Consider the following 17,563-nt stretch of genomic DNA (forward strand, 5'->3'; position numbering starts at 1 on the left):
AGATCAGCCCTAATGTGTATTTTGGGAGTTCAAAACCATATGGTTAACTTTCCACACAGGCACATGGCCAAACCATTGGCATGCTTTGGCCTCAAATTATGCCATGGAAATACTGATGAGTGGAAGTATTAAGATAAATCTTCCCCCACCATAGAGACTGTCTTTTTTTTTTTTTTAACGTTTATTCATTTTCGAGACAGAGAGAGACAAAGCAAATGTGGGGAAGGGGCAGAGAGAGAGGGAGACACAGAATCTGAAGCAGGCTCCAGGCTCTGAGCTGACAGTACAGAGCCCAATGTGGGGCTTGAACTCACAGTCTGCGAGATCATGACCTGAGCTGAAGTCGGAAGCTTAACCAACGGAGCCACCCAGGCGCCCTGAGACTGTCTTTTTATCTGTGTGCCCCCAGGACCAAGTACATTGCCTGGGACAGACTAGGCAACTTATAATTGTTGAATGAACTAATGAACTAGTGAATCAATTTCTTCTGAGTCTCTCAAATCAGACATGCATCTGTACTAACCCAAATGAGCTTTACTGAAGATTCAACTCTTACATAGGCAGCCACACTGGAGCATGGAGGACAGATAAAATAGTACAAAACGTTTTTGGTCTACTTAATCCATCTACAGAGATGCAATAAACTATATTCTTGCCATACAATTTGTTACTCGGAGCTGTGCAGACCCTGTCTTTTCTGCACACCCCCATCTATTCAGGAGTTTATATCTGTATGAATGCATCCTTTTGACCTTCTTGCTGGAGTTGTTACCATCCTAACTTTCTGGTGGTTAGCCACACTTACAGTGAAAAAGTCTATTGGATTTATGACCAAAGGAAATTAATGTCCCCATAAGGGCAATTGTAGTGGACTTGTGGGAAAAAATAAGACCATAATGTTTATGTACTTATGTGTTTTTAATGTTTATAGGTTTGATGTTATAGCCCTGATCCTGAGGAGAATAGGTGTGTCTGAGATTAGCTCATTATTAACAGTTACAGGCATGAAGAGTTTCTACTAGCTACCCAAGCTCATAAATGTGTCCAAATGGATTTTTTTCTATTTTTATGGGGCCAATCCTCAGATCCCCAGACACATAAAAGGGGGACGAGGGATCCACTAGCTTCAGAGAGACTCCCAGCTCGAGCTCATCCTACCCTGCAATCCCTGCTCTGTCCTCACCCAGGAAGTCGTCATGTCTTGCCACTCCTACAGAGTCAGGTCTGGTTGCCGCATGGGCAACTTCAGCTCTTGCTCAGCGGTGACCCCCCAGAACCTGAACCGCTTCCGGGCCAGCTCTGTCTCCTGCAGGAGTGGGCCTGGCTCCCGGGGCCTTGGCACCTTTGGTAGTCGGAGTGTCGTCGCTTTTGGATCATGCTCACCCCGGATGGCAGCTGTAGGCACTCGTCCCATCCGCTGTGGAGGTGGCTTTGGTGCTGGCAGTGGGATGCCCTTCGGCTTTGGTAATGGGAGTGGTGCTGGTCTGGGCTTTGGGGCCAGCAGTTGTTTTGGTCTGGGATTCGGAGCCAGTGGTGGCCTTGGCTATGGCTTTGGTGGCCCTGGCTTTGGCTACAGAGTTGGAGGAGTTGGAGTCCCAGGAGCCCCATCTATCAAGGCAGTGACTGTTAACCAGAGCCTGCTAACCCCCCTCAACCTGGAGATTGATCCCAATGCCCAGAGGGTGAAGAAGGATGAGAAGGAGCAAATCAAGACCCTCAACAACAAATTTGCCTCCTTCATTGACAAGGTACCTATAACAGCTCAATCTCTGGGTCTGGGATGATGAGAGCTAAAATGTATTGGGGTGTCCTCTCCCTTGAGAAGAAACAGCCCAGGCCTGGGGCATCAACCTTGACCCAGAACCTTCAGGCACCACAGTATGATTTCTGGGTCACTCTGCTGCAAAACAAGGACAAACCTGAGGAGATGCTTCAAGGTGGGATAGACTAAGACAGAGGTTGTGTCTTCTGGAGAAGAGAGGAGCATCCAGCCAAATCTGAGGGCATCTGGACAAACTAAGACCCACTACCTAGTCACTTAGAAATATCTCACAAGCAAGGTAGAAACATTAGGACTTTGGCCAGATGTTGGTTACATGTTTAAAGGGTTTTGTCCTTTGAGATCTTCGTGCTCTTTTTGAGATTGTCATAGCTTCTGAGACTGCATGACCACATCTGTTCAGGCTCAGGAAAGTGGAATATGGAGTAATTTTTGCACAAAACAAGGAATGTATACTCCCCATGTGGGGTACTCAGGTTAAGCTGAGTTGCCTAGATTGAGGGACATAGTAGAGAACTACCACAGGAAGTCACGATGGTCAGACTCATGAGAGAAACAGTGATGTGGAACTGACATCCCACAAACCATGTCTCCATGGAGCAGGAATGCTCTGTGTCTGAGAATGGAAACTCACCTCTGTGAGCTTCAGGTTCCTCATCTCTGAAACGAGATGTTGGAGCAAATGATCTCCAAGTTCTCCTCCAGCTTTTCAATTCTCAGCTGATGGAGTATCTGGAATGGTGGGTATGACTTATGACCTGAGAAATCCCACCTCTTAATGCTTTATCCCACCCCAATATACTTTACTCTGCTCCTCATTCCCTGTGAGGGATGGCCAATATCAGTTTTAGATACAGGTAAATCCTAGCTCAGATAGAATCAAATTTTCCAACTTCATGGTGGACTGGCTTACACCTTTCTTGGAGGGTAGAAGCAAAATGACTAAAGCGCTTTGGTTTGAAAGCTTCTGCTTAGCTGAACCTGGCTGAGCATGAGGAGAGGGTCACAGACCTACTCTTCCAGCTTTTACTGAGTCAGAGGAGGAATGACAGCCAACAGACAAGAGGACAATGTCAACATGGGGCTGAGAACCATCTTTGGCCACCTGAATTGCTGGTTGACATGTACGTGACTCTATCAAGATCTTTAGGTGCCATTTCTTTGACTCTGTGGATTTAGGTGCGGTTCCTGGAACAGCAGAATAAGCTCCTAGAGACCAAGTGGAACTTCCTCCAAGAGCAGAAATGTGCCAGAAGCAACCTGGAGCCCCTCTTCGAGAACTATATCACCAACCTGCGGAGGCAGCTGGATGTAGTGAACAGTGACCGGGCCCGGTTCGAGGCTGAGAGGAACCACATGCAGGATGTCCTTGAGGGTTTCAAGAAGAAGTAAGTGGCATCTGGACTGCATAGACCAAGGACAGGCAGGGTTTGGTCCCCAAAGCAGCTGCCAAGCTCAAATAATAGCAGCTGGATGGATCAGGGTTGAATTCTGGTTTCAATACTCAGCCTAGAGATAGGAGTGGGGGCAATGATATGTAAGAGGAGGAGGAAGCCCTCTGTGGGTCCTGAGTAAAAACAAGTCTTGGAATTGGGCATGGTTTGTCCCTAGTCTTGTCTGGGGGAACGGGTCCATTGATTCCAGAAAGATTGCACTCAGGTGCAGCAATGAGCTGGGTCCTACTTCCTCTATGTTCAAGTGCAATGACTCCCAAGTCTTTCCTAGCAGAGGAACATGGCAATGGTCTACATTTTCAGACCCCAAATCTAATTTGAGAAAGTAAAAGGAATTTGGAAAAACTGAGGGTCACAGGCTCATAAAAGGTCTTAAAGATGAGACAAAGATGAGATGTGCACATGTAGGTGACAACGGGGACCCATGCTCCTAGATGCAGCAGAGGTGTCTTAAGAGGCTCACAGGAGAGGGGAGAGTAATTGACTCTCAGTTCAGAATGAGAACTCACACTCTCCATCCTTATCATCCAGGTACGAAGAGGAGGTAGGATTCCGGGCCAATGCTGAGAATGAGTTTGTGGCTCTGAAGAAGGTAAGGGAAAGCCACAGGTCCAAGCAAACTTCTCCTCCAGACAGAAAAATGTTCCCAAGGCATCTTCTGCCCTGGAAACTTCCCAGGCAGCCCTGTAGAGTCTGGGACCACTTGCAGAGTGGAACTTGTAAGGTCATAACAGGTTTCCTTCAGAGTTGGAAGGATTTGGCCTCAAATTATTTAGGATTGGATCTTCATGAGAGCAGAGGTCTGAAGAGATGAACTTTTAAGAGTCTTAGATTATTCAGATTGTCCTTGCCTCCAAAGAAGCATCAGAAAATGTCTAGCAGCCCCCAGGGGAGTTTTCATATTGTAGTACGGAGAAGAACAATTGTCACCATTCCAAGAACTCCACCACCCACCCCAAAGCCTGGCCTGGCCTTGTGGGGACTAGCCTAATCATCCCACCCATCTCCAGACCTTGCCAAGCTTAAACAGTGTACAAATAATGACCATTTTATCCTTCTCTCTTTTATGTAGGATGTGGATACAGCTTTCTTAAATAAGTCTGATCTAGAGGCCAACGCAGATACTCTGACTCAGGAAATTGACTTTCTCAAAGCCTTATACATGGCGGTAAGCATTCTTCCCTTTCTGAGCTAAACAAGGAGATCAGTGTGTGGCCTGCACTCTCAGAGAGGGGCTTCACCTGAACTGGCATACTTTCTAACATTTGGTATTGTACATCTTCTTCCCATTCGAATCTATATCCTCTGAATGTTGATGTGTCTACAAGTGGAGAAAGGAAGATAAGCAGGCAGGCTTCTTGGCAGCCTGACTCAGCTCCATGAATGAACTCCTTGGATCTATGATCCAACTCCTTATCGACCAATCCAAAGACTGGGGTCTAGGAGTTTCACTTCCTCTCCACTGATCGAAAGACTCTGGAAAACAGATTCTCTAGGAGATTTAAGAAAAAATGTGTTTGACCTAATTAGCTAGATGAATTAGTTATCTTTTGCTTTGTAAGTGGTCTGTTTGGTCGAGTACAGAGCCAGCCAGTGCTAATGTCTGGCTCTGAGTGGAAAGGCTGAAGAAAGCTCCCTCTGGAGCCTTTAGGGTCCAAGCCCTTGGTTCTATTAAGGACTTGGGATATAGGAATTCCTAGACCACCATGTTCTAGAATATTATCAAACTTTCGATGATCCATGACCAGCACAGCCATTTTGTGGATAAGCCAGGGAAAAGTTTCAGCCCTACCATGGCTCTCACTCCCCTCCACCAAGCTCCTAGGTGCCTATATTTACCTTAGCAAATAAAGTGTTAAAGGGAGTCTTCAAGTATATAATGAGGGTTTAAATTCAAACTGAGATGGTTCTCAGTTCATGTGTTTTTCTTTGCCCTCAGTTTGGATGGTCCACTCCATTGCTTCGCTCTGAACAAAGGAGCAATGCTCTCTGCTCCTGAAGCCACTCCTGGGGCCCCTGGGGCAGAGTCCCAGTCACTGATGGGACTCTGAGCCCATCTGTCTTGCTTATCTTCCAACACAGGAAATCCAGTTGCTGCAGTCACACATCTCAGAGACATCGGTCATCGTGAAGATGGACAACAGCCGGGACCTGAACTTTGATGGAATCATCGATGAAATCAAGGCCCAATATGAAGAGGTCGCCAGGCGCAGTCGGGCTGATGCTGAGGCCTGGTACCAGAGCAAGGTGGGTGGCAGAGCGGGGGGCTGAGGAAGAGGTGTGGGCAGCCCCAGAGTAAGACTCATGTACAATGGAGTGGACCCAGTGGAGGTCTAAGGCCCCCAACTCAATTGGGGTTGTGGTCTTGACTTAAACTTTGGACCCTCATAACCTCCCTTGCTTGCCCCCAGTATGAGGAGATGCGGGTGACAGCTGGCCAGCACTGTGACAACCTGCGCAACACACGGAATGAGATCAATGAGCTGACCCGCCTGATCCAGAGACTGAAGGCAGAGATCGAGCATGCCAAGGCTCAGGTGGGCAAAGGAGAGGGGAGGACAGGGAGGGGCAGTGTTTCTAACCTCACCTGGGGATCCCCTGGTCCCCACCAGAGCCCACCTGTACACTGCCCTTCCTGCAGCGAGCCAAGCTGGAAGCCGCGGTGGCCGAGGCTGAGCAGCAGGGCGAGGCGGCCCTCAATGATGCCAAGTGCAAGCTGGCTGATCTGGAGGGTGCCCTGCAGCAGGCCAAGCAGGACATGGCCCGGCAACTGCGAGAGTACCAAGAACTGATGAATGTCAAGCTGGGCCTGGACATCGAGATCGCCACCTACAGGCGCCTGCTGGAGGGCGAGGAGATCCGGTGAGAGCTCTCAGTGCTGCAGGAGGGTCTGAGGTCAGACTTAGACATCTAGACTCAGTGGGGGAGGGAACCAGGTGAAGAATTGCTAACTTGAGCATTCTCTAGAGGTAACAAGATCTTCTCTGCAAACATTAGTCCGGTCTGGTTGCCCTTTCCAAGGAGTTAGAAGAAGATTCTAGATTTTTACCCCCTACATGGAAGTTTGTGCACAAGCTGCACCAGAATCATAGGGAGTTTTGCCTAATTGATTATCTGTTTAAAAAAATATAATAACACATTTCCTCAAATATTTTGATTCAGTGGTTTTGGGGCAGAGTCTAGGAACGTGTATTTTTTCCAAAGCTCCCAGGATGCTTATATAGCTAGGGGTAAGAACCATTGGTCCATTCTGCCAAGAAAACCCTTCTGATAACAAGTTTTCAGGGAACAGCACTGCTTGTGAGCTGACTTATTGCTTTCTGTCCCCAGGATCTGCGAAGGTGTTGGACCAGTAAACATATGTAAGGATCTTAAGTTTTTTCTTCTTCATATTTCCCTCCTGGGGCTCTGCAAATTTCCTTTAAGCCCAGGCCCACATTGGGATCGGGAGCCCAGGGCTGGGTTGGCCACGACAGTCAGGGGAGCAAGGACCAGGCAAGCTCCTGGCCTGGGTGCACCGCCTTAGCTGAGGTCCGAGACCTCCCCAGAGCTTTCCTTCCCCAGGGCTAAGCAATCACAAAGGTTTGCAGGGCCTAATAGATGGGAGAGGGTTCTGGAAGAGAGTCAGCTTTTTTTCTTCTAAGTGGTCTTGTCCTTCCGGGACAAAGGCCAGGGATGGAATGAAAGGACCTGTGCCAATGAGTGGCCTGTGTCCCCATGGCTGGGATGAGACGAAGATGAGCGGATGTTTCCCTGCTGCGGCTGCCAGACAAAATATCATTGGTGGCCAAAGTGTGCAGGGAATTATGCTGGACACTGTGGAGGCAGGGGGCGGGGGGAGCACAGAGAAGGCAAGACCAGCCCTTGCTTTCTAGAATTATAATCTTCTTTAGAAGATGAGCCCTATCCATTGTCAACCTAACCCACAAAGCCCTAAGGAGAGGAATAGGCATTAACACCCACTTTTTATTCACCTAGAGAAAAAATGTTATTTTCCAAAAGTCACAAAGGCTAGTCAGTGGCACATCCAGAATTCAACCCTAGATTTCTGGTCCAAAAGTATAAATCTACACAGATGCATCGTGGAGCTGAGTGCTATAGTGGGTGAGTCAGGCAGTCAGAGCTACTTGTCCTCGGATGGCCCAGCCCTCAGAGAGGGGAGGCAGCAAGGAGTGGCCTTCTGCAAGAGGTCACACTTGAGTGGAGGTCACAGATGGTAGGAAGGATTCTGGTAAAAGAAGAGGAAAGGAGGGGCACCTGGGTGGCTCACTTGGCTAAGCATCTGACTCTTGATTTCGGCTCAGGTCATAATCTCATGGTTCATGGGATTGAGCCCCATGTCAGGCTCTGGGTGGATAGAACAGAGACTGCTTGGGATTCTCTCTCTTCCTCTCTCTCTCTGCTCTTCCATCTCTCCATCTCTGTTCTCTCTCTCTTTCTCTCAAAAAATAAACATTTTTTTGTAAAAAAAAAGGAGAGGAAAGGAGCAGGGAGCCCCCTCCACAGATGGGGCTGATCTAAGCAAGATTTAGTTGGACTGGAGTCCTGGGATATGGAGGCAGGCCCAGGGGATATCAGAAGGCTACAGAGCAGAGCCATCACTGGGTTGGAGGGGAAATGACAAGAGACTCTTATTGGAGGGACAATGTAGGGACCACCAAAGGACATGATGTAATCAAGAGAGAAAAGTCCCAAGTTTTATAGGAGCTACTGCTCCAGTATCTGGATAATCCAGTTCATGCCCAACCTGACTTCAGCCATATATAAATGACAGCCAGCTTATGGCTATATGCAACCTGAGGAATTGGCTGAATTCTTCCATTTTAATCTGAATGTTTAACTTCAGTGGCAAGTCACAGCCGTTGAGCCACTCAGACAAGAGGAAGGAAAAATGGGTGTCATCTGTGTGAACAATAGGAACCACTTGCCCAAGCACTTCCCCTGATGCCACCAGTCCTGTCCCCGCCTCTGCCCCCCTCAGTAGGGAGTTCATTGGAGAATTGGGCCCCAGGAGTGGCAGCCCACCTCGCTGACGATTTCCTCTCTCCTGCAGCCGTGAGCAGCTCCCGGGGTGCCGTGGTGTGCGGGCCTGAACCCCTGATGGCCACCTCCACACTCTCCCGTGGCGGGGTCACCTTCTCGGGCAGCAGCAGCATCAGGTCCAGCGGTGCCTGTGGCTCCAGCCTGAGTGGGACCCGGGTCGTGACGGCCTGTGGGGACCTGCTGAGCGCAAGCTCCCAGGGTGGCTCCGTGCTCACAGGCGAAGCCTGTGTCCCCAGTGTCCCCTGTCCCCTGCCCACCGAGGGGGGCTTCAGCAGCTGCAGTGGGGGTCGCGGCAGCCGCAGCTCCAGCGTCCGCTTCGTGTCTACCACCACCTCCCGCCGGACCAAGTACTGAGAGGCCAGCGCCAGCCAGCCACTACCCAGGGAAGAGCCATCTCAATGTCACCTGCTTCTGTCCAGAGGCGTCTGGACTCTGGGCCAGAAGAGACTCCAGCTACCCCTCCTGCCAGGAAGGCAACAGTGCCCTCCTCAGGGGTTGATCCAACCAGCGATTGGGGCAATTTTCTCACCACCTAGACACTCTGTCCGCAGCCCCAGTACACTGGCTTCTCCCTGACTCCCCATTTCTGTCCTTTGGATCACTCTTCACCCTTCAGTTGAACAGCCTAAAGAAATTCGCACTCAATACAGTCACACAAATCAGCGTGCAGGGGAGGAAAGGAATGATCCAAAGCCAAAACAAAATATGCTTGGGCAGCAATGCCATCCATGCCTTGGACTAATTTGGAGAATGGAGAGTTGGCTGTCCACATGGCAGGTGTCTTTAGCCCACTGTCCTTTATCCCTTCTTCTTCCTTTCCCTGGCAGGAGAAGGTTCTTTCCTTCTCTTCCTCACCCAGAAGGATGCACAGTCCTTCATGACCTAAGGATCCCTAAGTCCCCTGAGATGGTTCTTCTCCAAGTGGCAGATGTCCTAGTTGCTTCTCTCCCAGGGTCGTCGGTTTAATTCCAGCATGTGAGGGCACAAGGTGGCTGGGCTGCAGATGGAGAGGTGGGCTCTGCTAAGCTGCATGCGCCCCGTCCCTGTGGGTGGTGTGAAGGAGCCCCAGCCCCGTCTGCTGTAGCAGGTTTATGTCTGCAAGCTCCAGGGGGGCCGGGGGTGGGACAGGGTGCCTGTTTATACTGTTCTTTGCGTTGCTGGGTTTTCAATAAACTTGCCAAGCTAACATCACTAGGACTCTGGCCTCTCCTTCTGGATCACACTGCTGATGAGGGAGATTGCCTCCTAGACTCCACTAGGCCAGCCCCCTGGGGACTTGCCAAGGGCAGAGGCTGCTTCATGGGCACAGAGGAGGCACAGAGGAAAGAGGACTGGGAACCCTCCCTGGAGGGCCTCACAGTTCACTGGGGGAGAGGAAAAATGCAGCAAAGGCCCTGAGAACAAGTGCCCGGCAGCTCACTTCTCTCCTGGAGAGAAGTGCCCTGTAACTCATGCCCAACATGAACCCTTCCACCTATTCCCCGGCCTCAGCAGCCCTGGATCATTGCTGGACCTCATCTTTCTGTCCTCACTCTTGTCTCCATCCAGCTTACTCACCATGATGCTGTCAGGAAGGCCTTAATCACATAGAAAACTGATCATGGTTCTCCCTTACTTGTAGCCCTCAGTGGCTCCCCATTGCCTTCCAGTAAGAGCCCAAACTTCTTAACATGGCATACAAGCCCTGAGTGTTCTGTGCCATCTGTTCTGTGCACCCCACGCTGGCTCTCATCCTTTATTCACTCATCCACTAGACATTTGATAAATTTGGTAAATGCTTACTACTTCTCAGGCATGGTGCCAGGAAAACAGCAGTGCATAAGATTTGGTCCTTGCCCTCAAAGAGCTTATCGTCCAGGCTGACAGATGGACAGGTGAACAAGCACTTATGACTTGATATGCTAAGTGCTGTGTTAAGAGTGGAATCCATGCTGCAACACACAGAGGAGAGGCCCAGCTTAGACCTGGAGCATTATTAAAAGCTTCCTGAAGGATGTCAGGTCACAGCAGAGATGTGAAGGATGATGAATTAGCCATACTGATAAGGAAGAAGTGCTCCAATCAGAGGAAACAGGGTGTGCAAAAACCAGGAGGTCAGAGTCGGATGTCGCTGGGGCTGAAGATAGCATAGCCTGCAAGGGACAGCACAGGTGGGGGCGGGAACCGGCCCAGGTGCGTTCTCACCTCGAGAGTCCTCCTTCTCAGAGAGCAGGAAGCATACCATTCATCTTTATAGATGCTGCCTTGCCCACACCTCAGCAACCCAAGAACTTGCATGTTGCTCTGCTCACAGCCGAAGGCCTGCCTGACCCTGGACTCACCAGCCACCTGCCCTCCTGCTTACAGGAGCTCCACACCACCCACTTCACCTGCTATCATGTGAAGTCACACACACCCCTTGGGTGGCAGCAATGGCAAAGGGCCCCTGCCCAGACTCTGTGCCTCTCCTCAGCCACACTTCGTCTACCCTGTGGCAGTTATCCATTTATTGCCTGAGCTCCAAATTCACCCTTATTGCCTCCTCCATGAAAAGGAATCTGATCTCTCTAAATATATTCTTTTGCTAGCTGGCATCATATTAATTATGCCTTGCCGGTAGGCATTTCCAGAGACACTAGAGAGATAGTATAGGAGTAGGATTTCCTTCCACTGAGCTCCCTCAAGTTTCTCTATTGCCAGATTCCTATATCCAGACAACTGCTATAATGTCAGGCTCCCACAATCCACAGCAGCAGCCAGGAGCTTCCCCAGCACCCCTCATGGGCAATTTCATAGCCAGTGCCTCCAGCAGAATACCTCTTCCTAAAAAGCTCTCCCCAACATCCTAAAAGGTAGATTTTTCCTAAGTTCTGGATGGGAGATTTCCAGCAAGTTCCAATAACATGGCATCACAGTGACTTCCCTGGAATCCAATGAGCAGCAACTGTGCCCTCTCCAATGAGACCAGGAGCTGCTCAATGATGGCTTTTCTTTGGGGGCCTAGCAGTAGTGACTGTCCCTTACATCTGTCATTCTATACTCTCTAGAGTTCTCTGGACTTCTTACTAGCCATTCTTTCATGATTCCAGCCCTAATATTATCTATATGAAACTTCCCCTGTTCAAGATGCTGTGCAGTATTATCCCCCAATTGGACCCTGACTGACACATGCCCCTTGGACAGCATGGCTTCCAATCTCTAGGACCAGACAGCAAGCCAATACTGGGACTCCTCAGGCTCCCATCACTAGTTTCTTCTCTTCTCTTTGTATTCTACCCCATAGGTTATCTCACCCAGTCAGTATTATGGTTTTAAACGTCATCCGTGTGTCAATGACTCCTAAGTTTGTATCCCCAGCCCACACCTTCCATTAAATACAGGTTGGTATATAACAGATCGCTTATTGACATCTCCATTTGTATATCTAATGGGCATCTCACACTAAAAACATCCAAAAATAAGCTCTTCACCTTCCTTCTTCCCCCTCCATACTGCTCCTTCCATACTAACAGCATCTCCATTCAGTTGCTTAAGGGAAAAAAACACTTTACAGACATCTTTAAACCCTTTTTCTATCTTACATCCCCATGAATCCATCGGCAAATCCTATCCACTTAATCTTCCGATAATATCCAGAATTCAACTGCTTCTCACTACCCCCATGACTACCACTGAGGTCCACTCTTGCCTGCACTACTGCAGTAGCCTCCTATCTGGACCCTCTGCTTTCCCTCTCACCTTTCCTCAGCATGTCTCAAAAAGCAGCCAAGGTGATCCTGTTAAAACTAAGTCAACTTCCAGTTGCATCCATGATTAAGTAAGCCTATTTATTATAGCCTGTCTCTCCCACTGATAACAACTAAAAACCCTGGATAAAATCTAAAACAACTATTAGAGGACTATGAAAAGTAAATAAAAGCTGGCATATCATGGCAGGAAGACACAAGTGAAGAAGCAGCCATGTTTCTCTTTTCCCCGTGCTCACATGGCAGGTCCTCATGGTAAGGCTGTGAGCCATCAGCATGATCAACTATAACTCTAATAGAAATACCATCTTTTTAACCAGGGGAAGCAGGAAAGGGAGCCCCTGTGGACTGGAAAATATGAAGGGGTAATCCTCATGTTTTCCTCTTTTCTCTCATGGCTTTGGCCTGAGAGCAGATTCCAGTCATGAAGCTGTGCAGCAGCCATGATAGCAGTAAAAACTCCAAGAGAAACCTGATCTTTCTGGAAGAAGGAGCCAGGAAAAGAGACCTCATAGAGGAAGGATTGAGAGAGGAAATCTGAAAAAGAGGATTCCTCTGTGTGTTAATCCACACTTGTATAAGTTTTGGGCTCTCCCTTGAGCTATGCATGCATGAGAAACACAAATAGCATGCCAAAGCTTTGAAAACTGAAGTAAGATTTAAATCATTGCACATGTTTCAGACAAACCCCTAAGTGGAACAGACACAGGACATACACAAATCAGCAAGCAAAGAAAGGCTTGGAAAATTGAACTAAGTTTGGAACCACTTCCCACAGATGGAGAACTTTCAGTCTGAACCTAGGTAGGTAGATTCCCTACTAAAACAAACAAAACAAAACATAAAATTCTTCAGAAGATTTTAGCAGGACCGAGAGTCTATACATCATAATATTTAAAATGCTCCATATACAATCTAAGATTACTTTTATATCAAGGAAGCAGGAAAATGTAACCAATTTTCAAGGGGTAAAGAAAATCAACAGATACTAATCCCAAGGTAATTTATCACACAGAGATTTTAAATTGCTATTATAATGGTGTTTCATAAGATAACACTAAACACATTTGAAGTGAATTAAAAGGTAGGATTACCAGCAGAAAATAGAAACTATAAAAACAGAACCAAATGGAAATGTTAGAACTAAAAAATATTACATATAAAATTTAAAAACCATTGGTGGGCTCCACGGCAAAAAGGAGGGGACAAAAGAAAATAAAAAACTTGACGATATAGCAATATAAATGATCCAATATGAAAAATAAAGAGAAAAGAATATTGAAAAACATTTTTAAATTAGAGAAAAATGACATAGCTAGAGAAAAAAAATGACACATTATGTATATCTATGTACAACAGATTTCTCATTAGAAACTACAAAAGACTAAAGAAAGTGGGAAAACATCTTTAAAGTGCTGAGAAGGATGGGATCATCAACCCAGACTTCTATAGCCAGCAAAAGTATCCTTAAGAAGTGGAAAAAAACAAAAAACAAAAACAAAAAGACATTCCCAGATGAAAGAAAACTAAGGGAATTTGGCACCTGCAGACCTACTCTAAAAGTAAGGCAAAGGCTTTTAGAATAAGAGAAAATGATACTAGAGAAAAACACAGAACTTCAGGAATACAGGAAAAGCAACAGAAATGGTAAATATTGGATAAATATAAAAGACTACTTTCCTTCTCATATTCTTTAATATATATATATAACCACTAAAAACAAAAATTATAACATTGTCAGGGGGGTTCAATGTATGTAGATGAATATCTATGACAACTATAACATTTTGCATAAAGTAACAAATTAACTCCAGGAGACTATGAAACATTGGATTATGTACACTGTAATCTCTAGAATAGTCATTCATTAAAAAAATAATACTAAAGGGAAATATTCAAAGTCAATAGATAAATTAAAAGGAATACTTTTTAATATTCAAATAATCCAAAAAAGACAGGAAAGTGGTAGCAGAAAAACAAAAATCAGAAGGAACAAAACAAAACAAATAATAAAATGGTAACTCTAAGTAAAACCATGTTAATAATCACATATGATGTAAATGTTCCAAACATACCAAAGTTTTTTATAATCAAAAAAACCTGGAATGATTATATTAATATTAGACAAATTACATTTAAGAACAAGGAATACTGCCACCAGTTATATATATATATATATATGTGTGTGTGTGTGTGTGTGTGTGTGTATATATATATATATATATATATATATATATAGTTAAAAGGGGCAGTTCAGCAAGAAGACATAACAATTCTAAATGCATATGCACCTAATAACAGAGCTTTGAAATACATAAACCACAAAGTGATAGAACTGAAAAGCAGCATGGGCAAATCCACGATCATACTTGATTTAAACACTTCTTTCTCAGTAATCAACAGAACAAGTAGAAAATCAATGGAATACCGAAGACTTGAACCACACTATTAATGAACCTGACCTAATTGACATTTATAGAACATTCCACCCCAAAATAGAAAAATTACACATTCTTCTCAAGTGAAAACAGGGAGCATTCACCAAAATAGCCCATTTCTGGGCCATAAAACAAATCTTAACAAGTTTTAAAAAGTCAACCCCATACAAAGCATGTTCTCTGACCATAATGGTATTAAAATTATAAATCAGTATCAGAAACATATCTGGAGAATACCTCCAAATAGTTGAAAATCAAGCAACACACTTCTAAATAACACACAAATCAAAGAGGAAGTCACAAGGGAAGTGAGAAAATATTTTCATTGAATGACAATGGAAACACAGCATATTAAAATTTTAGGATCCAGCTAATCAAGTGCTTCAAGGGAAATTTGTCACATTGGATACTTAAGTTAGAATAGAAGAAGGGTCTCAAATCAATATTTAAGCTTCCCTCTTAAGAAAGTAGGAAATGAATAGCAACATAAACAGAGGAAGCAGAAGGAAGGAGATAAGAAAGATAAGAGCAGAAAACAATGACAGTGAAAAGCAGAATGACAATAATGTAACGCAACAGAAAAGCTGGTTCTTTCCGAAGACTGGTAAAATGGGGAAACCCCTAGCCAAACTGAGCAGGAGAAAGAAGACAAAAATTAGCAATATCAGGAGTGAAAGAGGGACATTTCTACAGACACTCCAGATATTAAAAAGATAATAAAGGAATATTACAAGCGGCTTTATGCCCATAAATCTAGGAACTTAGAGGAAATGGATTAATTTCTTGAAAAACACAAGTTACCAAATCTCATTCAAGATGAAATAGATAATCCAAGAACAGGGCCAGTTTTATAAGTATGTGTGGTATTGTGATTTATAATAAGAAATAGATATTAGGATTTGCCCCTTCCTGGCATAGGGCTTCTAAAACCCTTGGAATTTCCTAAGCAAGGAGATTGATAACATTGTCTTTTGTTACATTAATAAGGTGACCTTTAGCCTGTACCCCAGGAGAGAGGCTAGTTGCCAGGAAACCAAACCAGTGATTAGAGGGTTGGAACTTCCCAGAGAGGGGAGAGGGGCTGGAGGTTTAATGGATCAATCAGGACGATGTTCTGAAGCCTCCATAAGAACCTAAAAGGACTGGGTTCAGAAAGCTTCCGGGTTGGTGAACACACGGAGATATGGGGGGAGTGGCAAAGCCCCATGCCTTTGCATCTCTTCCACACCCCGCCCTATGCATCTCTTCCATCCGGCTGTTCCTGGGTTACATCCTTTTATAATAAGCCAATAGTCTAGTATATAGACTATTCTGTGAGTTCTGTGAGCTGCTCTAGCAAATAGATAGGATCCAAAGAGGGGGTTGTTAGAAGCTCAAATCTATAGCTGATTGCTCAGAAGTCCAGGTGATAACCTGGGCTTGCAACAGGAAACTAAAGCAGGAGTGAGGGTGACATGGAGGGGGTGCTGTAGGGCTGAACCCTTAACTTGCGGAATCTGATGCTATCTCTAGGTAAATAGTGTCCGAACTGAGTTGAATCGAAGGATATCCAGCTGGTGTCCAAGAATTGCTTCCAAGTGTGGGAAAACCACCCCCAACACACACACTTCAAAACTGCGACCAGAACTCTTAGTGTGTGTCCTGTGCAAAATCGCACAGGCCCTACACCATAGAATGCTCCAAGCACAGTTTAACTGATTGTTGTCATTACAATCTTGAAATGTTAAATTTTTGAAAATTCTTGAAATTCTTAATTTTTAACAACAGGGCCTGCTTTTTTATTTTACACTGAGCCTCATAAATTGTGTAACCAGTCCAATCTGAACACCTGTAGGTCTACTAAAGAAACTGAACGTGCAGTTTTAAATCTCACAACGACAACAACAACAACAAAAAACCTTCAGGCTCTACTACTCTCACTGGTAGTGAGAGTCTATCAAACATTCAAGGAAGATTCGATCCAGGCTCCTCCAAAAAACATAAGGGGAAGGAAATTTCCTAATTCCTTTTATGAGAACAGCATTAGCCTGATATCAAAACCAGGCAAAGACACAAAGACATAAAAGAACAAAAGACTGGGGATGCCTGGGTGGCTCAGTTGGTTAAGTGTCCGACTCTTGATTTCAGCTCAGGTCATGACCCCAGAATTGTGGGCTCTCTCTGAGCACGGAGCCTGCTTAAGATTCTCTCTCTCCCCCTGTCCCCTTCCCTCTTTCTCTCTAAAAAAAAAAAAAAGGAGAAGACTGGAAACCAATGTCACTCATGAATATAACTGTAAAAGTCTTCAACAAAATAGTAGTAAATTGAATGTAGCAACAAATTAAAAAATAACGTCCGTGACAAGTAGGGTTTATCATAGGCAAGGCTAGGTCAACTTCCAAAAATCTGCTAATGTCGTTCATGATATCAAAAGGGTAAAGAGAAAGAAAGTCATATGATTATCCTTAATATATGCAAAAAAGCATTTGACATAATTTGACATCCATTCCTGATAAAAAGTCTTAGCACATGAGGAATAAATGGGAACATCCTTAAGCTGGAGAATGGTACCTACAAAGACAGAAAGCAATAAACAACAAACCTTCAGTTAACAGCGAACTTAATGGTGAAAGGATGCTGCGTTTTTCTTCCCTAAGACCAGGTAAGACCAAGGTAACTGCTCACACCACTCTTAGCAGCACACAAACTGGCCGGGCCAGTGAAATAAGACAAAAAGGAAAAATAAGTCATATGGATTGGAAAGGAAGATACAAAACTCTTTCTATTTTCTTTTTTTTTTAACACTTATTTATTTTTTAGAGACAGAGAGACAGCACGAGCAGGAGAGCGGCAGAGAGAGAGGGAGACACAGAATCCGAAGCAGCCTCCAGGCTCCGAGCTGTCAGCACAGAGCCAGACACGTGGCTCGAACCCACAATAAACCATGAGATCATGACCTGATGAGCCACCCAGACGCCCCTGTTTCTATTTTCAGAAGACATAATTTTCTACACAGAAAATCCCAAGGAAGATTTTTTTGAAAACCTCCTAGAACGAATAAGCGAGTTTAGCAAGGTTGCAGAATGTAAGGTCAGGATACAAAAACCGACTGACTGCCTTTCTATGTACAGGCAAAGAACAGTT

General features: G+C 45.4%; 1 protein-coding gene across 1 annotated transcript; it reads left to right on the plus strand.

The window, feature by feature from the left end:
• The first annotated feature begins 1,196 nt into the window (after positions 1–1,196).
• KRT84 (keratin 84) lies at positions 1,197–8,631 on the plus strand. Its single transcript, XM_039224951.1, has 9 exons — positions 1,197–1,748; positions 2,960–3,168; positions 3,766–3,826; positions 4,307–4,402; positions 5,317–5,481; positions 5,646–5,771; positions 5,876–6,096; positions 6,565–6,596; positions 8,288–8,631. Exons 1-9 carry the CDS (start codon positions 1,197–1,199, stop codon positions 8,629–8,631), a joined length of 1,806 nt encoding a protein of 601 aa, XP_039080882.1.
• Positions 8,632–17,563: the final 8,932 nt, after the last annotated feature.

Source organism: Hyaena hyaena, unplaced genomic scaffold (assembly GCF_003009895.1).
Source record: "Hyaena hyaena isolate Hyena2069 unplaced genomic scaffold, ASM300989v1 scaffold_1851, whole genome shotgun sequence".
In the NCBI taxonomy this organism is placed as follows: Eukaryota; Metazoa; Chordata; class Mammalia; order Carnivora; family Hyaenidae; genus Hyaena; species Hyaena hyaena.

Coding starts and splice junctions, on each gene's coding strand:
- KRT84 (XM_039224951.1), top strand. CDS start 1,197: ATGTCTTGCCACTCCTACAGAGTCAGGTCTGGTTGCCGCATGGGCAAC. Junction 1,749..2,959: donor TTGCCTCCTTCATTGACAAG/GTACCTATAACA, acceptor CTGTGGATTTAG/GTGCGGTTCCTGGAACAGCA. Junction 5,772..5,875: donor TCGAGCATGCCAAGGCTCAG/GTGGGCAAAGGA, acceptor CCCTTCCTGCAG/CGAGCCAAGCTGGAAGCCGC.